The following is a 20,825-nucleotide window of genomic DNA, read 5'->3' as shown; positions in this document are numbered from 1 at the left end:
AAAAAACCTTAGAAGATGCTAAAGTAGCATGTTGCTAAAATACTAGCTTAATTTAGAATTGCCAAAAAATCTTCAGAAGATGTTAAATTACCCCAAAAATGTTAGCATGTTGCTAAAATACTAGCTTAACTCAAAATTAGCTTTAAAAAAAGCCTTAATAGATGCTAAATTAGCATGTTGCTAAAATACTAGCTTAAGTCAAAATTTGCTAAAAAAAAACCTTAGAAGATGCTAAAGTAGCATGTTGCTAAAATACTAGCTTAATTTAGAATTGCCATAAAATTTTCAGAAGATGTCAAATTACCCCAAAAAAGTTAGCATGTTGCTAAAATACTAGCTTAGTTCAAAAAACCTCAGTAGATGCCATATTAGCATGTTGCTAGAATATTAGCCTAACTTAGAATTGGCCTAAAAATACTCGGTAGATGATACATTATCCAAAAATAAATAAATACATAATAAAAAAAAAATGATACATTATCCAAAAATGTTAGCATGTTGCTAAAATGTTAGCTAAACTCAAAATTAGCCTTCAAAACCTCAGTAGCATTAATGTCCTCAACATCCAGAACGTTTTAATTCAAAGATTGCGTAGGTTTCAAAGTGTGCAAAAAATTGAGGAATTGCATGGAAAAAAAAATCGTAAAATCATTTTTTAAAAGTGTAATATTTCAAAATTTGTGTGAAATGTAACAGTACCAAAAGTACAAGCATGAATTTCCTGGGCATGATGAATGTTTTTAATTACAGAAATTTGAAAAATTCCTTTTAATTTTAGTGAGGCAAAAAAATGGCACAAATTGCATTAAATTGTAAAAACCATAAAGTTCACAAATATCAAAAATACATAACAAGCTGAATGTTTTGATACCAAGATTGCTTTGAGGACAGGTTTAACGTGAGCTTCAATGAGCGACCTCAGGCCTGGTTTTGTGAGCTCTATTAGATTTGCCATCACTGTAAGAACACATTAGATTAAGGAGTGAGGAGCTCCGTCTTTATGATGATGTTCCAAGCTGCACATCCTGCATTGTATCTGTGTCAAATGAAGCTTTTTTTCTGAATTTCTAAAAAAATATATATTTTTAATTTTCCATGTTGTTAAACTGACTGTAAATATACCCACTAATCAGCAAACGATAATCAAAAAGTAGGATTTACTTGCCAAATATGTGTTTTCTCCATCTAAATTCACTTAATTCCTTTTTATCTTTTAATTGGATCCAATCTGCTCTAGCTAAGTGGATCCTATTTCTGATTTTTTTTCTTGCCTGACAACTTCTGGCCTTCTGTTGCAGCAGCCCCACTCAGCTCCTCAGAAATGTGTCCAGATGTTGGTGTGTGCGCCGGGAGGCCTGGGTTTCCCAGCAGCCAGGTGAGAGCAGGTAGATAAGACCGCAATGATCTGCGGGCTCAGACTCTGTTTGCGTTCTGGCTCCATCTCACCCCCCCCCTGACCGCACGAGGGCCTCCTGACTGATCGTGAAACATTTTTTTTAATATAATTATTTTTAGTCCAGATTGGGATCTCTGATGATCCACCAGAACCAGGATGTCAGCTCGTGATGCTGTTAGCGGGCTCGTGTTGCACGGTTCGCACCTGTGCCACCATGGCACTGACGCGCGGACGCACGGCCAAATCGAGTTAAAATGCTAATCCGGGTGTGATTATCTCACTTTAACTTTAATCCCATATATTTGGATTGACAATTATGATGTCATGCATTAGATTGATCCTTAGTGGGAGCGCGGATCGCCCTGTGGAAGGACGGAGCCTCGTGCGTCAGGTGCCTTGGCTAATGATTGATGAATTGTGAGTCTGTGGTGGGTTCACAGCTGGCTGGCCGGCTGAGCTCCACAGACTGAAAGTCTCCAGTCATGGTGAAGTGAAGATCAGGTTCAGATCAGGAATCATGCTCGCATTTTTCATATTCCTCGTGGTCACTCCCGCATCCGGAAAGCCCCGGGACGGTCTGAAAACGTGGGGGCGCTTCAACAGACTCCCCTACCCGGGTGACCAGGCTTTCCTCTACGACACCTTCCCTAAAGGCTTCATCTGGGCGGTGGGCACGGCGGCGTACCCGGTGGAGGGCGCGTTCTCCAAGGATGGAAAGGGGCTCTCCATCTGGGACACTTTTACGCGCGGCGGGACGCGCAAAACCTGCGGGGACGTGGGCAGCGACAGCTACCACAACATCGACGCCGACATCCGTGCCATCCAGCAGCTGGGGGTCAGCCACTACCGCTTCTCCCTGTCCTGGCCCAGGATGTTCCCGAACGGAACGCGCGGGAGCTACAACGAGCCGGGAGTCAACTACTACCGGACGCTCATCCGGAGGCTGAAGAAGATCAACGTGCAGCCGGTGGTGACGCTCTACCACTGGGACCTGCCCGAGCAGCTCCAGCAGGCGCTGGGCGGCTGGGCCAACCCGCAGCTGGTGGACATCTTCAAGGATTACGCGGATTTCTGCTTCCAAGAGTTCGGGGACGACGTCAAGTTCTGGATCACCATCGATAACCCGTTCGTGGTGGCGCAGCACGGATACGGCACCGGAGTGGTCGCCCCCGGGATCAAAAACGACCCCGACCTCCGCTTCCGGGTCGGACACAACCTGCTGAAGGTTTGTGTCAAAACAACAAGTTTAATCCAGGGGGCCGCAAACTTTGGCCCGCGGGCCGGATGCGGCCCGCCTCCACATGTGGCCTGGCCCCCCAAATATTATTAACATATTTTTTTCCTCAATCAGGGCGTTGGAGATCCACATAGAATGTGACTTTTTATTAAATCCTTTTGCATTCTGAACTATGACAGGAGAGCATAGACTATTTATTGGTTTAGTTTTTTAAATCTTTTAGTATTATTTTATCCGTGAAGAATACAGAAATTAATTATTTCAAATTTTGCTATGCGTGGCTTTCTGGAAAATCATAAATGTTTACGTTTAGGTTGTGATTGTTACACTTTTTCTGTTTACCTGAAAAAACCAACCCACAGAACAAAACAGTTATGTGGCCCTCACAAGAAATTGACCCCTTAGTCCATCACAGCATGGGAAAATCTATGCATTCTACATCTAGAATGTTAGATTCAACAGGTGATTCATTCTGTACATTTCTTTTGTTAATTTGTGACTTTTTATATATCTGAGTTGAAAATAATACTTTTTAAAGTCTTTTAGTTTCATATTTTCAAAATCCTTTTTCAGGCTCATGCAGCTGCATGGCATGTCTACGACCGCCACTATCGCCCCCGGCAACAGGGCAAGGTCTCCATGGCTCTGGCCTCCCACTGGATCAAGCCCAGCCGGACGCGTTTGGAAAGCCTGCAAGAGTGCCAGTGCTCCTTGGACCACGTCCTGGGCTGGTTCGCCCGGCCGCTCTTCACGGACGGAGACTACCCCGCCTGCATGAGGGCCCGTCTGGGCTCCCGGCTGCCCTCCTTCACCCAGGAGGAGAAGGAGTGGGTGAAAGGAACGGCCGACTTCTTCGCCCTGTCCCACGGAGCCACGCTGAGCTTCCAGCTCATCAACGACAGCGTGAAGTTTGACCAGCATGAGGACCTGGACCTGAGGATGCTGCTTTACTGGATCTACGCAGAATATGACAAACCGCCCATCTTTGTAGTCCAAAGTGGTTGGTAGGTTCAATTGGTATTATTTTTTTAAAATATTGTCTGCTTTCCTCTGATGTTCTGATGTGGTTGACACAGGTACGTCCTGGGCAACACCAAGACCAAAGACCCCAAACAAATGTTTTACCTCAAGAGTTTCATCGCAGAAACACTTAAATGTAAGGGGAGTTTTAACATCTGCTTTATATATGTATATATTTGAAACCAGCTGCTAAAATCTGATCATTTTTCCCTTTTTCCATTCCAGCCATCATCATAGATAAAGTGAACGTGATTGGATACACAGCTTGGTCCCTCATTGATGGCTATGAGTGGTACAGGGAGTATGGGATCCGCCGTGGACTCTACTACGTCAGCTTCAACACTCCTGATATGAAGAGGGAGCCAAAGACATCTGCAATCTTTTACAAGTAAATACAAAAAATGCTTAAAAATATACTAAAAACTAGGGCTGTAACGAGTATCTTAGCACTCAGATACTCAGGATCTGCTCCTGAAAGTCGAGTACAAATATTCGCGATGTCCATAATCTTTCTAAATATAGTATTAAAATATTATTCAGGACTGATGTATGTATTCCTCTGAAATGCTAAATAATTTTGGATTTTAAGTTAATGAACTAAAATAAAGCTGAATGCAAGCGCTACTATCACCGGAAGTAAACAAATCTCCATGTCGGTGAAGGTTCCTGTTTTCAAAGTAAAATTTTTTTCAAAGTAAAACTAGCGAGCGCTTTTTTTCCCTTAAAAAAATGAAACTGAAGTTCTGCTAACTGACATAAGTTCTGGAAAAAAAATGTAACACTGGAGCTTTGGCTCAAGTGAATACATTCTTTTAGTCATGGTACCTCTTCAACACTGGACACTTAACGTAATTTCCAGCATATAAATCAATGTGAATCAGGTGATTCTGTTGCAGAAAAAATGTGACTTTTTATACTGGATTTGCACCAAAATGATTAGAATGTAAAGTGATGCAGAACATTGAGGATGGAAAAACTGTGGCAAGCATTTTCAAGTTTTGTAGTTAAATGATCAAAAACAACACTGATTATATGTTGTTTATGTTACTGCTGAACTTCCAAAAGGTTGATTAAAAAAAGTTTAAATTGACAAACACCTTTTCCTTTTATCTAAATCTTTGTGTTTTTATCAGTTTTGTTGATTTTGATCTCCTGCGCTAAATAAAAGTATAAATGATAGTGATTTAATACATATTTAAATTTTCATACATCCAGTGAAAAGACTAACATTATATTAAAAAATAAGAATCGTAGAGCTGTATTTGTGAATCAAATCAGATTGCCACTTGTTATAATGTTTTTGGCTAATTTGTTATCTACTGGGTTTTTTAGGCTAATTTAGAGTTTAGCCTTCATTTTAGTAACAGGCTAACATTTTGACTAATTTAGTTTACTGATGAATTTTAGGCTATTTGGAGTGTAGCTAGTATTTAAGCAACAAGCTAACTTTTTTTTTGGCTAATTTTGCACTTGTGGTTTTTTATACTAATTTGGAGTTTACCTAATTATTTAGCAACCGGGTAACATTTTTGGCTAATTTAATTTACTGTGGAATTTTAGGCTATTTTTGAGTTTAGCTAGTATTTAAGCAATGAGCTAGCTTTTTGTTTTTGGCTAATTTGGTATCTGTGATTTTTTTGTGCTAATTTGAAGTTTAGCTAATAATTTAGCAACCGGGTAACATTTTTGGCTAATTTAATTTACCGTAGAATTTTAAACTATTTTGGAGTTTAGCTAGTATTTAAGCGCTAGCTTTTTTTTGGGCTAATTTTGCATTTGCATTTTGCATTTAGCTAATAATTTAGCAACCGGGTAACATTTTTGACTAATTTAATTCACTGTGGAATCTTAGGCTATTTTGGAGTTTAGCTAGTATTTAAGTAACTAGCTTTTTTCTTTTTTTTTTTTTTTTTTTTTTTTGGCTAATTTGGAATCTACAATGGTTCTTTGGGCTAATTTAAAGTTTAGCCCATATTTAAGCAACACTAAACAATTTTGCAAAATTGGCATGTATTAGGAATTTTAAGCAAATTTACTACCATTTTTTTTTTTTAATTTAGGTCAACTTCAGCGCTCATTCATAGTTCTTTAATAACATTTTCAGTCTTTTAGCCAACTTAACATTTTGCAAATAGCTTTTGCATTTCAGCAAATCCTTTCAGCAATGAAAGTGAATTGTGTCACCAGTTTCAGCAAAAAGCTTTAGCATCCTCAGCAACTACTTTCAGCAAAAGCATTCACACTAGCATTATCACAGGTAATGCAACTTTTAGTCTTAAATTGCTTCCACTAACTTGTGTTTTGTCCTCATTTTTTTAAGGAATGTCATCCAAAAAAATGGTTTTCCAGAGCTCCCGGAGAACAGGCCGGTGCAGGGAGTGTTCCCGTGTGACTTTGCGTGGGGGGTGTCTGCCAACTCTGTGCAGGTATGAGGACGCATCGGAAGTTCAGAGGTCAGAAAAAGAGTGACGCAGCTGAAAATGCTCACAGAAAGAAAACATTAACTGTACTGTATTAACTATTTGGTTCAGACATCCCTTTTTGCACAGAGGTTTGTCACATTATTGGATGCTAAAATCATGTTACATGTTATGCAGTTGTGTTATTTGAAGGCGTCCTGACAAATGAGGACAGTGACAGACCTCTTTGTAATCAGAAACTGCATAAACTTTCTCAATCTGTCAGAATTTTCAGGTTTTACTGTTGTTTGTCTCTATGGGGTAAGATAGCTGTCAAAAAGAAACGTCCCACATTGTTCACAGATGTATGTGATCAGTGTGTAGCCGATGTGAAGCAACTGCATGTTTACTCTGCTCTGTATTTTTTCTCCTCCTCATGTCATAGGTAGAGACCACTCCCACTCAGTTTGCAGACCCCAATGTTTACCTCTGGAACGTCTCCAACAACGGAGAGCTGATCAAGCTGGACGGCCTGGTCGCGCCACCTTTAAACCGAGCCACGCACTGCGCCGACTACGCCACCATCAGACAGCAGGTCTGTGCTTCACGGCTCACACACTGCTCACTTTTAATTAGTTTCTTTTTTTTGAGGTAGGCTTAAGGTTCTCTAAAAAGAGAAATAAATAAATACATTTAGGCCAGATTTTTATAATATTTACATATTACTGTTATTTTTAAAAATAATTTCTGAAACTCACAAGTGTCCAAAAGTTCTTTTATATGATATAATCACAGATGCAAAATAAATGTATTTTAGTACGAAAATATAACTATTTTTTTTGTTTATGATTGCAGTAAGAAAATAAATAGCATAAAATCATTAAACATCTCAAAATATAGAAAAGTGATAAATGATAAAATATTAGACTACAAAAAAAGCCAATCAATCAAGTGATTATATTTTGTGTCAATCAAATATGCAGAAAATTTTGTATTTTTTTAAAGGGAGAAAGACTAAATTTTATTTAATTCCATTTAAAAGTTTAGAAAAGTTACAGGTTTGTGCTTTACAGCTTACAAACTACTCACTTTTAACTAACTTTAACCTCGCAGAACCCAAGAAATGATTTTCTTCTGAGCTTTGAAAATGAATTTGATCATTTGTTTTGTTTTTTTGTTTGTTCATTTTAGGTTAGCTCTAATTAAAGCAGCAAAAAAGGTCTGATAGCACGCACAGTGCTGCAGGAATGGTGTTTAGTGTAATCGATTTATGGATCCAGTGTTTCTGTTACAAACACATTTTAGTGTAGAATAAAAATAACATGTTTTTGTTAATAGTAGCTGAAAATAAAGATTTGATTGAATCATTTTATCTAAAAAAACACCTGCCTTAAAATAAAGTAATAAAGATAATAAAATATGTAGATAATTAATTACATTTTTAAAGGGAGAAAAACATTTTATTTAAAACAAATTAAAAGCTTAAATACAGTTTATGTAAATTTTATAATTTTTTTTAGGATTTTTGTGTTTTATTTTGAAAAGTTTTTACCTTAAATATTATTTTTTTGAATTCTCAAATATCCTTTTATGAAACTAAATCATAAAATATTTTCATTACACTATTAATATAGTTTGATTTTAACATTTAGGTGGATGAAATCAAGCAGGTGGGGGTCAACCACTTCCACTTCTCCCTCAACTGGTCCGCCGTGGTTCCCACAGGAGACGTAGCGACCCCCAACACCACCCTGCTGGGATACTACCGCTGCTTCACCCGCCAGCTGCTGCAGGCTAACATCACCCCGGTGGTCACCCTGCTGCACTACACGCCCAAACACAGCAGCCTGCCAGCGCCGCTCGCCAACACCACCAACAAGTGGCTCAACAGGTCTGAATTTAAGCTGCTTATGTGAACAGTTCTACTGAAGAAAACTCTAGAAAATCTAAATCCTGGTGTCTAAAGTGTGAGATCTTTAGCTCTGCTTTTGAATTTTCTTTTTGTGCAACAATTTGCTTTGCAGTAATATCCCAGAAGCCTTTGCAGACTATGCCCGGCTCTGCTACAGAGAGCTGGGAGCGTATGTGAAGATGTGGATCACCCTGAACGAGCCCAATGACAAGGAGGTGACGTACCTGGAGGGGCACGAGATGCTGCGGGCGCACGCTCTGGCCTGGCACGTTTACGACAACGAGTTCAGACCCTCACAGGGGGGAAAGGTCAGTAGAGCGGGTCATAAGATTAGAAACTGAGCTTATGGAACGGAGGTCAGATGATCCTCTGCATCGCTCAGGTGTCTCTGGTTCTGCACATGAACTGGGTCGAGCCGGCGTTCTCCTTCAGCCGAGAGGACGTGGAGCCCGCCAAAAGGGTTCTGCACTTCACCATCAGCTGGTTCGCGGAGCCCATCTTCGGCAGCGGAGACTACCCGGTGGAAATGAGGAGCTGGCTGCGCCAGCTGAATTCTCTCGAGTATGAATGCTTTATTCATACTCAGCCTTTCACATTCAGCGAGACTTACAGGTTCATCCCGAAATGTGGAGTAACTCAGGGGGAATAACCTGCTCTTCGCATCTTCTCTGTCTCAGCAGATTGCCAGTTTTCAAAGAGGAGGACAAACGGCTGGTTAAAGGGACTTACGACTTCTTTGCTATCAGCCACTTCAGCACCGATCTCGTGACGCACGCCAAAGAAGACTCGTACGATCAACTCTTTCCTCCTCTTTTTGTTCGATTGACACATAATGCAACAACTTTAGCTTAACCAGATTACAAGCAGCTTTCTCAAAGTTTCTTAAATGTCTCATCCAGAAATCTGGCATTGATGTTCTTCAACAGTCAGGGAATCGTGGTCACTTTGCATGTTACATCACTTTCTTTACTAACCAGATTTCTTTATTTTACCCATAGTTGTGGTTTTTCCCCATAAATGGCGCACTATAAGTACATTGACCTTTGTTTAGGTGCAGAAAGTTATTCTGCATTTCTGAATTTTTTTGCCGTTTATGTTTTCTGAGTCAGACAGTCCTTTTTCCGATCATTCCAACACCCAATGAACATTTCTCTACGGTTTTCCCTGAAGAACATCAAACTAAAATGACAGCTAAAGTCACACTTTTGAGATAAAACCCCCTAAATGTTCTATGTTAGCTTAAATCAAAATTAAAACGTTTTAATTCAGATTTGATGTAATTTCTTTCTCTTCTGAAGTGGATTACCAAATTACCCCAAGCATATGGTCCTGGTCCGGCAACACATGCTCATTCCCAAGTCATCAAATATTTACTAATGGTTAAAGGATCCTCTGCGTCAAAAATAAACATATCAACGTTTTGAACTGTCCGGATCACTTAATTAACTCTGATTTAATTTTGGTTTGTTAGATTTACATTTCCGGCAGAGATGCAACAGTGAAATTAACTATTTTTATTTGATCACTGTTGACATAACTTGCTACTACTATTTTTGTTACATTGAGATGATCATATGTGACAGGGTGTCTTTTATTTTGAAAGGAACTTCTGTCAGAAGTTAAAAAAGGCTATTTTCTTTTAATGTTTGTATTTTATTCATGCAAAATGAACAACAGCTCATTTATGTTTATTATACTAGTAACAAAAACATAAATACAAATCAGTATCTTATTTTTTAAGGGGTGGAGGAAGACTTAGTCACTCATACTAGGCGAGAAACCAAAATTGAATGGTTCTTTCTGAGCTGACCCCTGACACAGACTTTTCACTGAAAGTGGTCACTTGAACACTTATTGCGTAGACGTGGCATGAGAGGGTAAACTGAACCAGATTTTTGGGCAAAATTTAATTGCTTGAGAAAATATCTTTAGTGTTAAAATGTGCAAAAGTAAACATGCAGGTCTCCACGGATATTTTCACCCTTTTTTTTATCCATCTGGTTCTTTCCTTGGATAATTTCTTTAAAGGCGTCTCTAATCTATCAATGTTGATAGAAAAACTTGGTACTTAGTTGATGCAACATGTAAAAAACTAGACTACTTGCTGATTTTTTTTTTTTTTTTTTTTTTTGGGCCATCTGCAGCTACATTTACACGGCAAAGCTTGAAGTCCAGTACATGGTGGACACCACATGGATCATGTCTCCGAGGCCCGTCGTACCTTGGGGTCTGAGGAAAGCCTTAAACTGGGTAAGTGTGTCCTTTAAAGTTTTCATTTAAGCTGTTTAAGACCCTCTCTGATCATGTTCAATTTATTGTAAAAGCGTTTCCAGTGGTCTTTTAATTAAAATTATGTCATTTATTTCACTCAAATTTTAAAAAATCTGTCTTTTTCCAACTGTATGTTTTTGTCTGCTCCTGATTTGAATAAAGAAATACTCAGAAATGCCATTTAAATGTGATTTTCTTTATTTATGTCCTCCATCATCAGAAAAATGAAAAATAGCACAAATACAATTTTCATGGGAGTGGGTCTTTCAGAGAGCGGTGCTGAAACTTGTCGTTTTGCAGGTGAAGGAACACTACGGAGATGTGCCGGTTTACGTGATGGCGAACGGGGTGCAGGAGGACCCATCTCACTTCAAGGACAGTCTAAGAGTTTACTACCTGTACAATTATATCAATGAGGCTCTTAAAGGTAAAAGCAGTCTGCCGACTAACAGAAAACTCCAATTCCAGAATCCTCACTGTTTGCTCTGACGGTTTTCATCCTCAGCACACATCCTGGATGGCGTCAACCTGAAGGGTTACTTTGTCTACGCCCTGAACGACCAAAGAGACCCAAAGTTCGGCTTGTACGGCCAAGTCCACGAGGAAGTCATCGTCAAAGCCTCCCTCTCCAACTATCGCAACCTCATCCGGCACAACGGCTTCCCCGCTCAGGGCGCCGCTCCTCAGCAGTGTCCCGCCGCTCCTCAGGCCTGCCCAGGGTGCCACGTCCTGGTCAAGGGACCCATGGTGGGCTTCCTGACCCTGGTGGGCTCGGGGGTGCTGATCACTCTGGGCCTCATTATTTACTACACGTCCAAAAGACACAAGGAGTTATACTGATGGGCTCAACAATGACTCAGATGTCACATTAATTTATATTTTATTGAGGAATTCAGCGGCACATTTCAGTAAACACTTCAAGTCCTTTTGTGTCGACAACACTCATCTCCACACATGCAGAGTAAGATTTATGGTCTTTGTAATGAACTGAAGAACTCTCCCAGCTACTTCGTGATCATCTCCAGGGTTCCAGAAAACAAACAAAAAAATTAAGTTAATTATTGAAATAAAATATTTTCTGAGTTTGCTTTGGAAATGGGGAATTCTGGCTTCCTCCCACAGTCTGAAACAGGCTTCAGGTTGATGGACGATTCTAAATCAGGGTTTACAAACTTCCAGCTTGAGACCCGTGTTCTAAATAGTTCCTAGATGTGAATGTGTGAGGCGAACCGTCCAGGATGTACCCACTGACTGTAAGTGAGAACCAACCGAGTGAGTGTGATGTCACTTCTGGTTCCAAACAAAGTCAATTCAGTTGCTATTTTTACACTAAACGGACGTCGGTATGTTGGTTGCCAGAATGTTAGTAAGCAGTGATCGGTCCGAGTTGATCTATTTGTTTCTATGGCAACCACACTCACCAATCAGGAGTGAGCTTGTTGGAAGTTCACACCCCTACTACTTGTAACTGGGTAATAGCTGTTTATTTCTCTATTGAAGTCTATGGGATTTTTGGAACGCCAGTGTGGAGTGGTCACTTAGTCCAGTTGGGTATACTTGGGTATAACCTGCTTTTGTCCAGCTGGGATAGGCTCCAGCAACCTAATTGAGCAGGTTTGGAAGATGGGTAAATGAATAGTTTGGGAATCTTTATGCTTATAAATGTATCATTTTGTCATGTTTTTTATAAACACAAACCCTTAAACTTCCATTTTAAAGTACATTTATTATCATCAGAACAGGTTTTCACAAACTTTACATCAAAACTTTTAGTTTTGCAAAACAAGAGTAACAACATTTACAGACAATCTGCAGCATAAAGCTCAAACTTCATTCTGGGACCATTTATGCCAATAAATCCTGCAGGGAAATTCATGTCTTACAAAGTCTTATTTGAGCTTCATAACAATACGACTTAAACCTAGAACATCATGGCCTCCAGGCCGTCCTCCATAAACTTCTTGTAGATGGCCATGAACTTGGCTGTGAAGGCCTCCAGGTGGTAGATGGCTTTGCTGCCCAGCTGGAGTCTATGTTCATAATAAGCTGCCATGTGGGCCACCTCCGCCTTCAGCTGGCCATCACAGTTACTCAACAACTCCTTCACCAGACCCTGATAGATTATTAAACGGGGAGAAGGAACGCTGGATTTAAAAGGAGACCTTTGGTCAGCTGTGATGGCAGAAACGTCGGAGGCGCTCACCTTCATGATGATCTCAGGAGGGATGCAGTGAGTCAGCAGCTCGTACAGCCGGGCGCGGACCTCCAACAGCCTATAGGAGAAACGGACCAAGATTGAGAACGATAACCTCTCACGGTCTGATAGTGTCCCAAAAAACAAACCTCTGAGGATTCTGCTGGCTGACGATGGCGTTGGCCGTCTCCCTCAGGTAGACCTCCCAGTCCGTCTCTGGGACTTCCTGATCAGTGGAGAACGGATACCTGAAAAGTAGATGGGTCAAAGTTAGCTGACATGTTTAGTTTTGATCTAAAATGTAAAGATGGAATCACAACTTACTGCTGCACTCTGCAGGCCTCGCACATCAAAAGCGCTTTGCGCAGATTACGGCCGGACTTTTCACTGATGTGTCTGGCCAGCTCAGGCGGCAAATTCAGACCTTCCTTTTTACAAACTGAAGTCAAAACACTACAAACCTGCAAACACAAGGACACATCATTGCAGATGTAAACAGAGAAAAAAGGGGAAAGTGTTTTATTTTAGTACAGTCTCCTCCTCACCTCCTCTGTGCTCGGCAGAGGAACTCTCACAGCCAGACAGCGACTTCTGATTGGCCCGATGACTTTGGAGGTGGATGTGGAGCAGAGGATGAGACGGCAGGTGGCCATGTACTTCTCCATGGTTCGACGCAAAGCATGCTGGGCATCTTTAGTGAGTCTGTCCACCTCTGTTAGCAACACAACTGAGGAGAAAGATATACTAGTTAAAAAAGAATTTTGTTTACAACAGAGTCCAAGTTAAATTCAAGATGTTTTAAGACCTTTTCATGGCCACATATCTCGAAAATTAAGTCAATTTCCCATTTTATTTTATTCATTTATTCCCATATTATGATCGAAACTTAAGCTTCTTATGTTATTTGTGGTCAGTGTTGCATAACCATTGGTTCTCCTGCTGTTAATTTACATAATTTCAAAAGAATAATTATGGTTGAAAATTCAAATTTTACTGAGAAATGTTTCACAGAACACCATTTTTAAGAATCAGATATCAAAATTCAAGACTTTTTGAAAGCTTTTTAAGGTATTATTTCCAAATGCATACATTCAATGCTATTAAGAATTTTTAAGACCCCACAGGAACTCTGTACAAAGAGAAAAATACTGTACATTTTGGGCCTTTTCATTGTTTTCCAACCAATTCTGCTTTTTCTTCCCCAAAACTTTATTAACAAATCTGAGTATTGATATGTAGCATCAAATATTATAAGTTTTTACAGTCTAAATTCAGAGTTTTATGAGACTCAGCTATTCTTTTTTTAATATAAAAACAGGTAAAAAGTATGAGTATTTAATTACATGAATATTATTTGGGGCTAAAATAAGAATTAAATTAAGTAAGTTAATCATGTTGTTTTCTATGTATTAAAAAAAAGCCAAAACAAAATGTTTAAAACAAAGAAACATCGTAAAGGATGTATTTTTGCAGTAAATCAGAAATATAACTTCAAAATGTTGTAGTTTGTGTCTAAGTCTAAACCCACGCCTCTATTTCCAGGCTTGTTGGTCCGATTTACCTTTGAACTCTCGCTGCGTGCTTGACTGGATTTGCTGGGACTGAGCCACAGTTTTAATGAGCTCCTGAATCACCACACGGTCCTGATTTCCTGCATCACTGTACAAAGAACAAAACTTTAACAGAAAACAAAGCTGGAATAAAAAGTAGAAAAATACAAACAAAATAATTATACTTTTTTTTGGTCTGCAAAACATTACCTCGCATTGACCTCCAAGTGATAGTTGCTGGCAATGGTGTTGATCTCAATTTTTTTCTTTGAAGGGGCCTGCAGCCAAAAATCAGGCGATAGAAGTGTATTTAACCTTATGAGTTAGAATGGATGCTTACAGACATTTCAACAATGCTGGAGTTTGATTATTCGGTTCTCCTTGGTTTCCTCCTCTTACCACTATGGTCTGATGCTCAATACGGAGCTTCTCCACCCCGGCTCCGTACAGCTCCCTCAGCAGACACATGATGCGGGTTTTCTTTCCAGCTCCAGAGGGACCGTAAACTAACAAGTGGGGGAAATCTCCACATTGAACCTGCAGCAAAAATGAAGCCTTTTTAAAGTTTTATTCCTTGAAGACACCAGATTATGATCACAAACGCCTATACTGTCCATTTTTTAAACAAATTCTTTCTGTAATTTAGTTGAATTCATTTTTATTATTGTTTTTTTTCCTTCAATTTCTATCCTATCACTGTTTGAATTTTATTGCACAATGTCTTGTTAAACATTTGTTGTGTTTAAAGCTCTTTATAAATAAAGTTGAGGAAATCAATAAAAAAAATGCACTTTAGCAACTGTCTAAAGCTTTATTACACGTTTTACCGTCACCAACGTGACTGGGGAGTTATTGTTAATAATAATAAATACATTTTCCTCACATAAATGTAAAAAGTTAGATAAATAAATAAGTGAATTCATAAAAACGGTGGTGAACTAGGGGAAAATTAGCAGCTAACCAATAAACAGTAACAGATTTCGTGGAGTTTCCTACCAAGTTTTTCAGCTGAGTCGCTTGTTCTTTATGATAATCGAGCTTTCCCAAGGAAGTCGGTCGATATTTATCCACCCACAAACTCATTTTGTAAATAAAGTCTCGTAAATGTGTCTTTCACAACAAAAAAGGCGTCTGCAGGTCAATCTCCCGCGAATTCTTTTCTACTCGGAAGTTGCTGACCGCGAGGTTTTGTTTTCTCGCGAGATACGGCAAGACAGAAGAGTCAAAATAGAGTCAGTTCGGAAAACCACAATACTGTTCTAAAAACATTGTTTTTTCACCAAATTTATGCCAAATCTCAGTTTAACAATTCATAATTGAGCCATAAACCCTTAAATTACACGTTTGTAATTACTGAAGTAACTAATCTAATTTAATTATCTTCTCATTTCTTTTTAAATTAGCAAATACTGAGAATTCATTTCAACCTATAGGTGCAAGTAAAGTATATGGACTTTTGAAGACATTTTTATCTGCTTAAAAAGTGCTCCCATCAGAGAGAATGAAATGAGCAAATTAGTAGCTTATCAAAGAAACTTACCCCTGTGTCACTTCAAAATATTCAGTTTTGTCAGAATGAATTGATCAATTTGTGTTTTTAAAAAAATAATATTTGATTTATTCATAAACGACATTGTTCAAAGTGCAATAAAAACCAGCCCATTTATGAGCCTGGAAAATAGCATCCAGAGAGGTGACCAGGACATGCATTCCTTTTGCATGACCTCTGTAATAACTATGTATAAACAGAGATTTGTGTGTGCATGCAACAACCTCAACTATGTTTAATGACAACAATTCAATGAAAGGCCAACAAGGAATGTGAAGCAGTTAATCCTCAGAGAATAAAATGTCACCTTGTTACTGAGCGCCGTCATTGTGTGAAGGTAGAAGCAATTCACATCTAACTTACTTTTACACAATAGAAAAATAAGCTAGAAATAGAAAAAATATATGAAAAAAAATCATATTTAAAAGGATTTTTAATATTTTCTTTCCACAGCATACAGAGAAGAAGTGCAGAATGTTTTTGTCCTGCAGGAAAAAATGCAAAACAAGACATGCTTTTGTGGCTTATCGGATTTACAGCACATGAATGTTTGTTGATGAAATTGGGATTTCTTGTACTTTACGTATATTTGACAGTTTCTACCATAAACACATTTAAGATAACTCAGCTCACATGCTTTTGGTGTGAAATTCCTTTTGACTCTTCATAACATTTTTTAGCACATTGCAAACAATTTTGTTACTTAAGAAATCAATTCATAATTTTTCTCCTTCTTGCTTGGAGGTTTCAAAAATACGGGTCTTCTGCAACGTAATAGAAGTAAATTTAGCTTTGAGCAACAAGAATGTTCTTCATGAAGCACGCCTCAACACGTTAGCGTAGCTTGCATTAAATTACATGTTTGAGTTTTAATAAAGATCAATCATTAGAATGATAAATTCAGGTCTAAGAACTGTAAAATGTATATCAGACATCCAAAAAGCGTGAGGAACATGAAATTTCCACAAAACTTAATCCCAAATTTGTCTTTTATTTTCTGATTATTTAAATCCATGTTACTCACAACAAGTTATGCTATTAGGAGACTATATCAGCAGTGGAAACTCAGGTTTAATATTAAAATCTGAGCTTACTGAAACGATACAGTAAGGGAACAACAAAAGGATGACAAAACAGAATGACAAGATGCTTAATTATTTATTTAGGACAGCTGTAAGTAATTACCAAAACTGCCATTAATTCCTAACAAAAAATGTGTTATTTTCATCTTTTAAGAGGTAAAAATGACTGATTTATTCTTTTAAATCCGCTCAAACTGATGAAACAAAAGAAAAATTTATATTTTTTGGCTGAAATGCTGTGTTTGTTTTGATGAATGACATTTTCGAACCCCCAGAGACCCCTGTAGAGCCTTCTGAGCCGCCGGGTGAAGGACCCGTGGATTTGGAAGAGGAGACGCCAACGCTCCTACATTCTCTGTATGACCGGATCTCTTTCAGAGCAGGCCTCAACAGGCAGAATCATCGTCAAGATGAAGGTACAAATTGCAGGTTTTTGCTCTTGACCACATTATTTTTTTTTCTTAAATATGAAAGTTGGCTTGGACTTTTTATTAAACACAAATCTGGACTTTTCTTTGTCAAAACTCACAGGAAGTTTTTCTTTCTTTCTGGAAAATGTGTCCAAGTGGAAGGATTGATAGAAGATTAGAGCAGTTTTAAGCATTACCTCATGCATTCTCAAGGAATGTGCATGTAAGGTGAAAAAAATCTGTTGCCTGGAGCTATATCACCAAGCAGAGAGCAAAAAAAAAAAAAAAAAAGCAGCAGAGGGAGAGCAGGTTATTTTTTCTTCTTTATTAGCTTATCTAATTCCCTTATTTCCAGGGGATGTTTAATAAAATGTATGTGCAACATTTAAAAATTGATCAGACTCCACACAGAGCTCAAACACCTGCTTGCAGAACTTCCTCCCCTCTCATTTAGGAGGTGAAACAGGAGGGAAAAACATTCCTCAGCCCCTTTCCCTCCCCTTCCCTCTCAGCTTTTCACATCTTTACCTGAATAATTCTGCTTTGAAGTATGACAGCACGGAGCTGCAACAGCTGCAGACATCCATTACCTCCTGGTTCCTCATTCTGCTGTGTTTGGAAACTCTTGGGTTTCCATTGAAATGAATGGTAAGTTCACATCTGAATATGTTTCATTGCATTGTGTCAGAGCTCCTTCAATGTGTTTTTATGTTTTTTATATAAGTCAGGTTTCAAATGGTCTCATAAATACAAAAGAAAATGCTTCTATGTTGGTTATGTTTGAACATTAAGTGTTTTTCCTATTTCTTCAAGTGTTATTTATGTATTTAAAATCATTTTGGGTTAAATAAATCTAAAAACGTTTTAAACGCTGACTTGGTTAAAGTTTTCTATAAAGAATGTTTGGTTTTTTTATTCTGAATGCAAAAATACTGAACCAGATTTATAATACGGGAAGTACATTTGTTGAAAAAAAAGCTACAAAAATTAATACAACTGCAAATAAGCTTTAATTTTGTAATGGATTATGTTGATCCCAGTTCAAAACTAAAAACTTTAGTTGAGACGATGTTTACTCCTTAAAAGAATTTAATGCAACAAAAACAGAATCATTTATTTCCATGATGCATGAGGTACATTTGAAATGTTCTTAATAAAAAGTGATTCAAATGTTTTTGTATTTTTAACATGTGGCCGTTTTTTAAAAAGTGGAGAATCGGCATTTGTTTAAAATAAATATATACAGTATACTGAGTCAGATGTCAAAGTCACAGTCAAGTGTAAAACCTTATCTGGGTCACCAAAGTCACTGGTCATCAATTAAAAGCAGTTTAACTTCCTTTTCCAGCAGCAGACTGCTTCCGGAAGATCTCATGTCTAGTTGGCCACAGATTGCTCTTATTTGGACCCTTAGTTATTTGTAAAAACGAGAGAATGTCTTTTAATTTGATTCTACAGGTTATTGGTTGTCTGTCAGAATTTAAGAAAATAAAAAGACTGTTTTGTCTCCAGGTTCTCTTTAAAACTTTGACAGCACAAATCTGAATTAAAAGCAGTTGTCTTGTTGGAGGACAAGATAAAATGCTGCTAAATTAATACTAATTTCTTCAAATTCCAGTTATCAAAGCCTTAATTGATGTGGAGTTATTAATGAATTTATGAACCTTTTTCAAATTAAAATGTCTACAATTAAGTTACGAATATTAGTCTTTTTAGTTCTTACATATATTATTTTAGCTGAAACTATTCCCTTACTTTTAAAATAATATAAAAAAGATTTTAAATGGTTTAAGTGATTTTTATTCTGTTCAAATCCAGGCTTGTCACTGGATGCATTTATTATGTTTTAGGAGTACATGTGAGAACGTGAAGGAGTTTTTCTTAAACTGATGTTTTATTCTCCATTTTTTCCAGGTCAGGCCTAAAAAAGGATGCAAAATAATAGATTTTCTGACTTTATCTAAGTAGTTTTATGTCTGAACTGACTAAAACTGTCCAGTGAAGACTTGACAGTGATGATTGACGATCAAGTGTTGCCTCAGGACTTGTCCAACACTTGCCTCCAAGAAGTGGAGGTTTTCTGTTTGAGTGAAGAGCAGGCACAAGTTTCCTTCCTGACTCAAGCATCAACAAAGTGTCATGTCTGAACCCTCTGGTCCCCATGATGGATCCGTTCGCCGTGCTGAAACATGGAAGGACCTGAAGTCTTGTGGCGGTGATGCGTCTGACTTGAAGCAGAGTCTGCTCTGCGATTGCAGCTGCGGTTCCCACCTGTCTGCTGGGACAGGTCAGGGCACGGAGGGGTTAGAGGGCGTCAGCAGCGGGGCTGTTCCTGGTGGTTTTCCATCAGGAGGGCAGATTTTAAAACCTTCAGAACAGGAGGAGAGTTCCTGCACAGATGAAACCGAGTGCATGAAAGAACCAGAGGGATGCTCGTTGGATTCACTCCGAATAGTGAAACACAAGCCGAGTGCCATTGTGTTCTGTGACTACAACCACACTCCTGACAGCCAGGAGACTGTTCCCAATGAGAGCTCCGACGGCAAGGAGTCATCCTCGTCCAGCTTGAAGGCAGAGGAGGGGGACGATGACTTCCCGGAGACCTTACAATATAAGGAATTCCTGGTCAGTCGCCATCGCAGGAATTTAAGCAGGAACAGGAAGTGCTTGAGGAGGAGACAGGACTTCCTGTGTCATGGCGCTGTGCCTGAGAGGCCCAACAACAAGGACAAACCTGGGTTCACAGGTGACCTGGAGGAAGAGGAGGAACAGAACAGACAGGTATGAAGAATTACTGCGCATTTCCCCTAGAACATTTATTTTTTTATGCAAAAGCTCACTTTTTGATGGCATAAAAAGACAGTTTTTCTCAAAATAAAGGCTTTCATCTTCCCAAATAGTGTACATCATATTATGCTTGTTTATGTGGCAACATTTGAAAAGCTAAATTAGGTGTGTTTAGTCTGTTTTCAGTTATTTTATGGCATAGCTCTTAAAAAAAGTCATGATTTATAATCGGTCTTCTGAGTTTATGCCACTAGAGGGCAGCAACGTCAGGAAATCCAGTTTATTCTCAATGACTTTATATAAGTAAAACTATTAAAAATATGAGTTATGGTGGTAGGAATATATGCTAAAAAACTCATTAATATTACTAAAAATATATATTTTAAGATAAGTGATTAAAATATCAATTTTATTAGCAAATTTGAATTATTTCAAAATAAAAGCATTTCATTTCATTTTTGGCAGGTGTTTTGTTATTAGCGAATCCATTGACAGCCTGTCGTCTGTTATATCCCAGCATGCATCAGAACAGCAGGCATCCCTTAATGTGAGCCGGCCTCTTGCTGTGTTCTCACACCTAACAGAAAAGCTCTCTGTTTGCAGCATGTAGCACTTACCTGGCACTCAGAAGTGCTTTCCCATCCTGGCTCAAAATGAAAGTAAATAATTCTGCCTCTTTTGTGATGTTAGGTCAAATTAGTGTCTCGTATTAGCATGTTTTGGTACAGGTTTTATTCAAAAAGGGTGCTTTTGTTGGTTTACACAAAAGAAGAAGTGTTGTAACAGATTTTTTACCTGCTTGTTGGTAAGATGTTGGATTTTATCTTTTTGAAAAAAGGAAGTTTTATGTCCAAATGAATTTTAAAAATGAGGAATATTGTTTTAGATCTGATGTGGCATAGATGTGGGAAATCATTAAAAATGATATCAAAAAGCAAGACTGAAGCATTTATTGTAAATAGAAACATGATAAACAACCATTAGTACACATAAATGGTCCTTCAGTCATTTAAACTGA

The 20,825-nt window shown here is 38.4% G+C and overlaps 3 protein-coding genes across 4 annotated transcripts; 2 read left to right on the top strand and 1 right to left on the bottom strand.

Annotated features, from left to right (window-relative positions):
* Positions 1 to 1,735: 1,735 nt before the first annotated feature.
* On the top strand, positions 1,736 to 11,331 carry kl (klotho). Of its 2 annotated transcripts, none has more exons than XM_024266213.2 (13): positions 1,736 to 2,621; positions 3,207 to 3,637; positions 3,710 to 3,789; positions 3,879 to 4,041; positions 5,974 to 6,079; positions 6,498 to 6,647; positions 7,705 to 7,943; positions 8,077 to 8,272; positions 8,347 to 8,525; positions 8,642 to 8,752; positions 10,109 to 10,214; positions 10,536 to 10,662; positions 10,741 to 11,331. In XM_024266213.2, exons 1-13 carry the CDS (start codon positions 1,914 to 1,916, stop codon positions 11,073 to 11,075), a joined length of 2,931 nt encoding a protein of 976 aa, XP_024121981.1. In that variant the 5' UTR covers positions 1,736 to 1,913; the 3' UTR covers positions 11,076 to 11,331. The 2 variants fall into 2 exon arrangements, with proteins under 2 accessions (XP_024121981.1, XP_024121982.1); XM_024266214.2 differs by having other exon boundaries at positions 1,739 to 2,621; positions 8,645 to 8,752.
* A 610-nt stretch (positions 11,332 to 11,941) lies between these two features.
* Positions 11,942 to 15,180, bottom strand: rfc3 (replication factor C (activator 1) 3). The gene is made up of 9 exons (XM_024266215.2): positions 14,976 to 15,180; positions 14,379 to 14,516; positions 14,190 to 14,257; positions 13,991 to 14,088; positions 12,975 to 13,156; positions 12,754 to 12,890; positions 12,579 to 12,677; positions 12,439 to 12,508; positions 11,942 to 12,348 (listed from the first exon to the last, which is right to left on the bottom strand). The coding sequence occupies exons 1-9, from the start codon at positions 15,060 to 15,062 to the stop codon at positions 12,157 to 12,159; spliced, it is 1,071 nt and encodes a 356-aa protein (XP_024121983.1). The 5' UTR covers positions 15,063 to 15,180; the 3' UTR covers positions 11,942 to 12,156.
* Positions 15,181 to 16,591: 1,411 nt separating this feature from the next.
* LOC112142522 lies at positions 16,592 to 19,916 on the top strand. The gene is made up of 2 exons (XM_024265958.2): positions 16,592 to 17,668; positions 18,935 to 19,916. Exon 2 carries the CDS (start codon positions 19,160 to 19,162, stop codon positions 19,805 to 19,807), a length of 648 nt encoding a protein of 215 aa, XP_024121726.1. The 5' UTR covers positions 16,592 to 17,668; positions 18,935 to 19,159; the 3' UTR covers positions 19,808 to 19,916.
* Positions 19,917 to 20,825: the final 909 nt, after the last annotated feature.

The sequence above is a fragment of the Oryzias melastigma genome, linkage group LG14, assembly GCF_002922805.2.
Source record: "Oryzias melastigma strain HK-1 linkage group LG14, ASM292280v2, whole genome shotgun sequence".
NCBI classification, from domain to species: domain Eukaryota; kingdom Metazoa; phylum Chordata; class Actinopteri; order Beloniformes; family Adrianichthyidae; genus Oryzias; species Oryzias melastigma.
This window is presented reverse-complemented; position numbering and strand designations above follow the sequence as displayed.

Bases quoted from the DNA above. Each gene is read 5' to 3' on its own strand.
- kl (XM_024266213.2), top strand. From the start codon at position 1,914: ATGCTCGCATTTTTCATATTCCTCGTGGTCACTCCCGCATCCGGAAAG. The intron at 7,944-8,076 runs GTCTGAATTTAA...TTTGCTTTGCAG, and splicing joins ACCAACAAGTGGCTCAACAG to TAATATCCCAGAAGCCTTTG. The intron at 10,663-10,740 runs GTAAAAGCAGTC...TTTCATCCTCAG, and splicing joins TATCAATGAGGCTCTTAAAG to CACACATCCTGGATGGCGTC.
- rfc3 (XM_024266215.2), bottom strand. From the start codon at position 15,062: ATGAGTTTGTGGGTGGATAAATATCGACCGACTTCCTTGGGAAAGCTC. The intron at 12,891-12,974 runs GTGAGGAGGAGA...TTGTGTTTGCAG, and splicing joins CTCTGCCGAGCACAGAGGAG to GTTTGTAGTGTTTTGACTTC. The intron at 12,349-12,438 runs GTGAGCGCCTCC...ATAATCTATCAG, and splicing joins CTCCTGAGATCATCATGAAG to GGTCTGGTGAAGGAGTTGTT.
- LOC112142522 (XM_024265958.2), top strand. From the start codon at position 19,160: ATGTCTGAACCCTCTGGTCCCCATGATGGATCCGTTCGCCGTGCTGAA.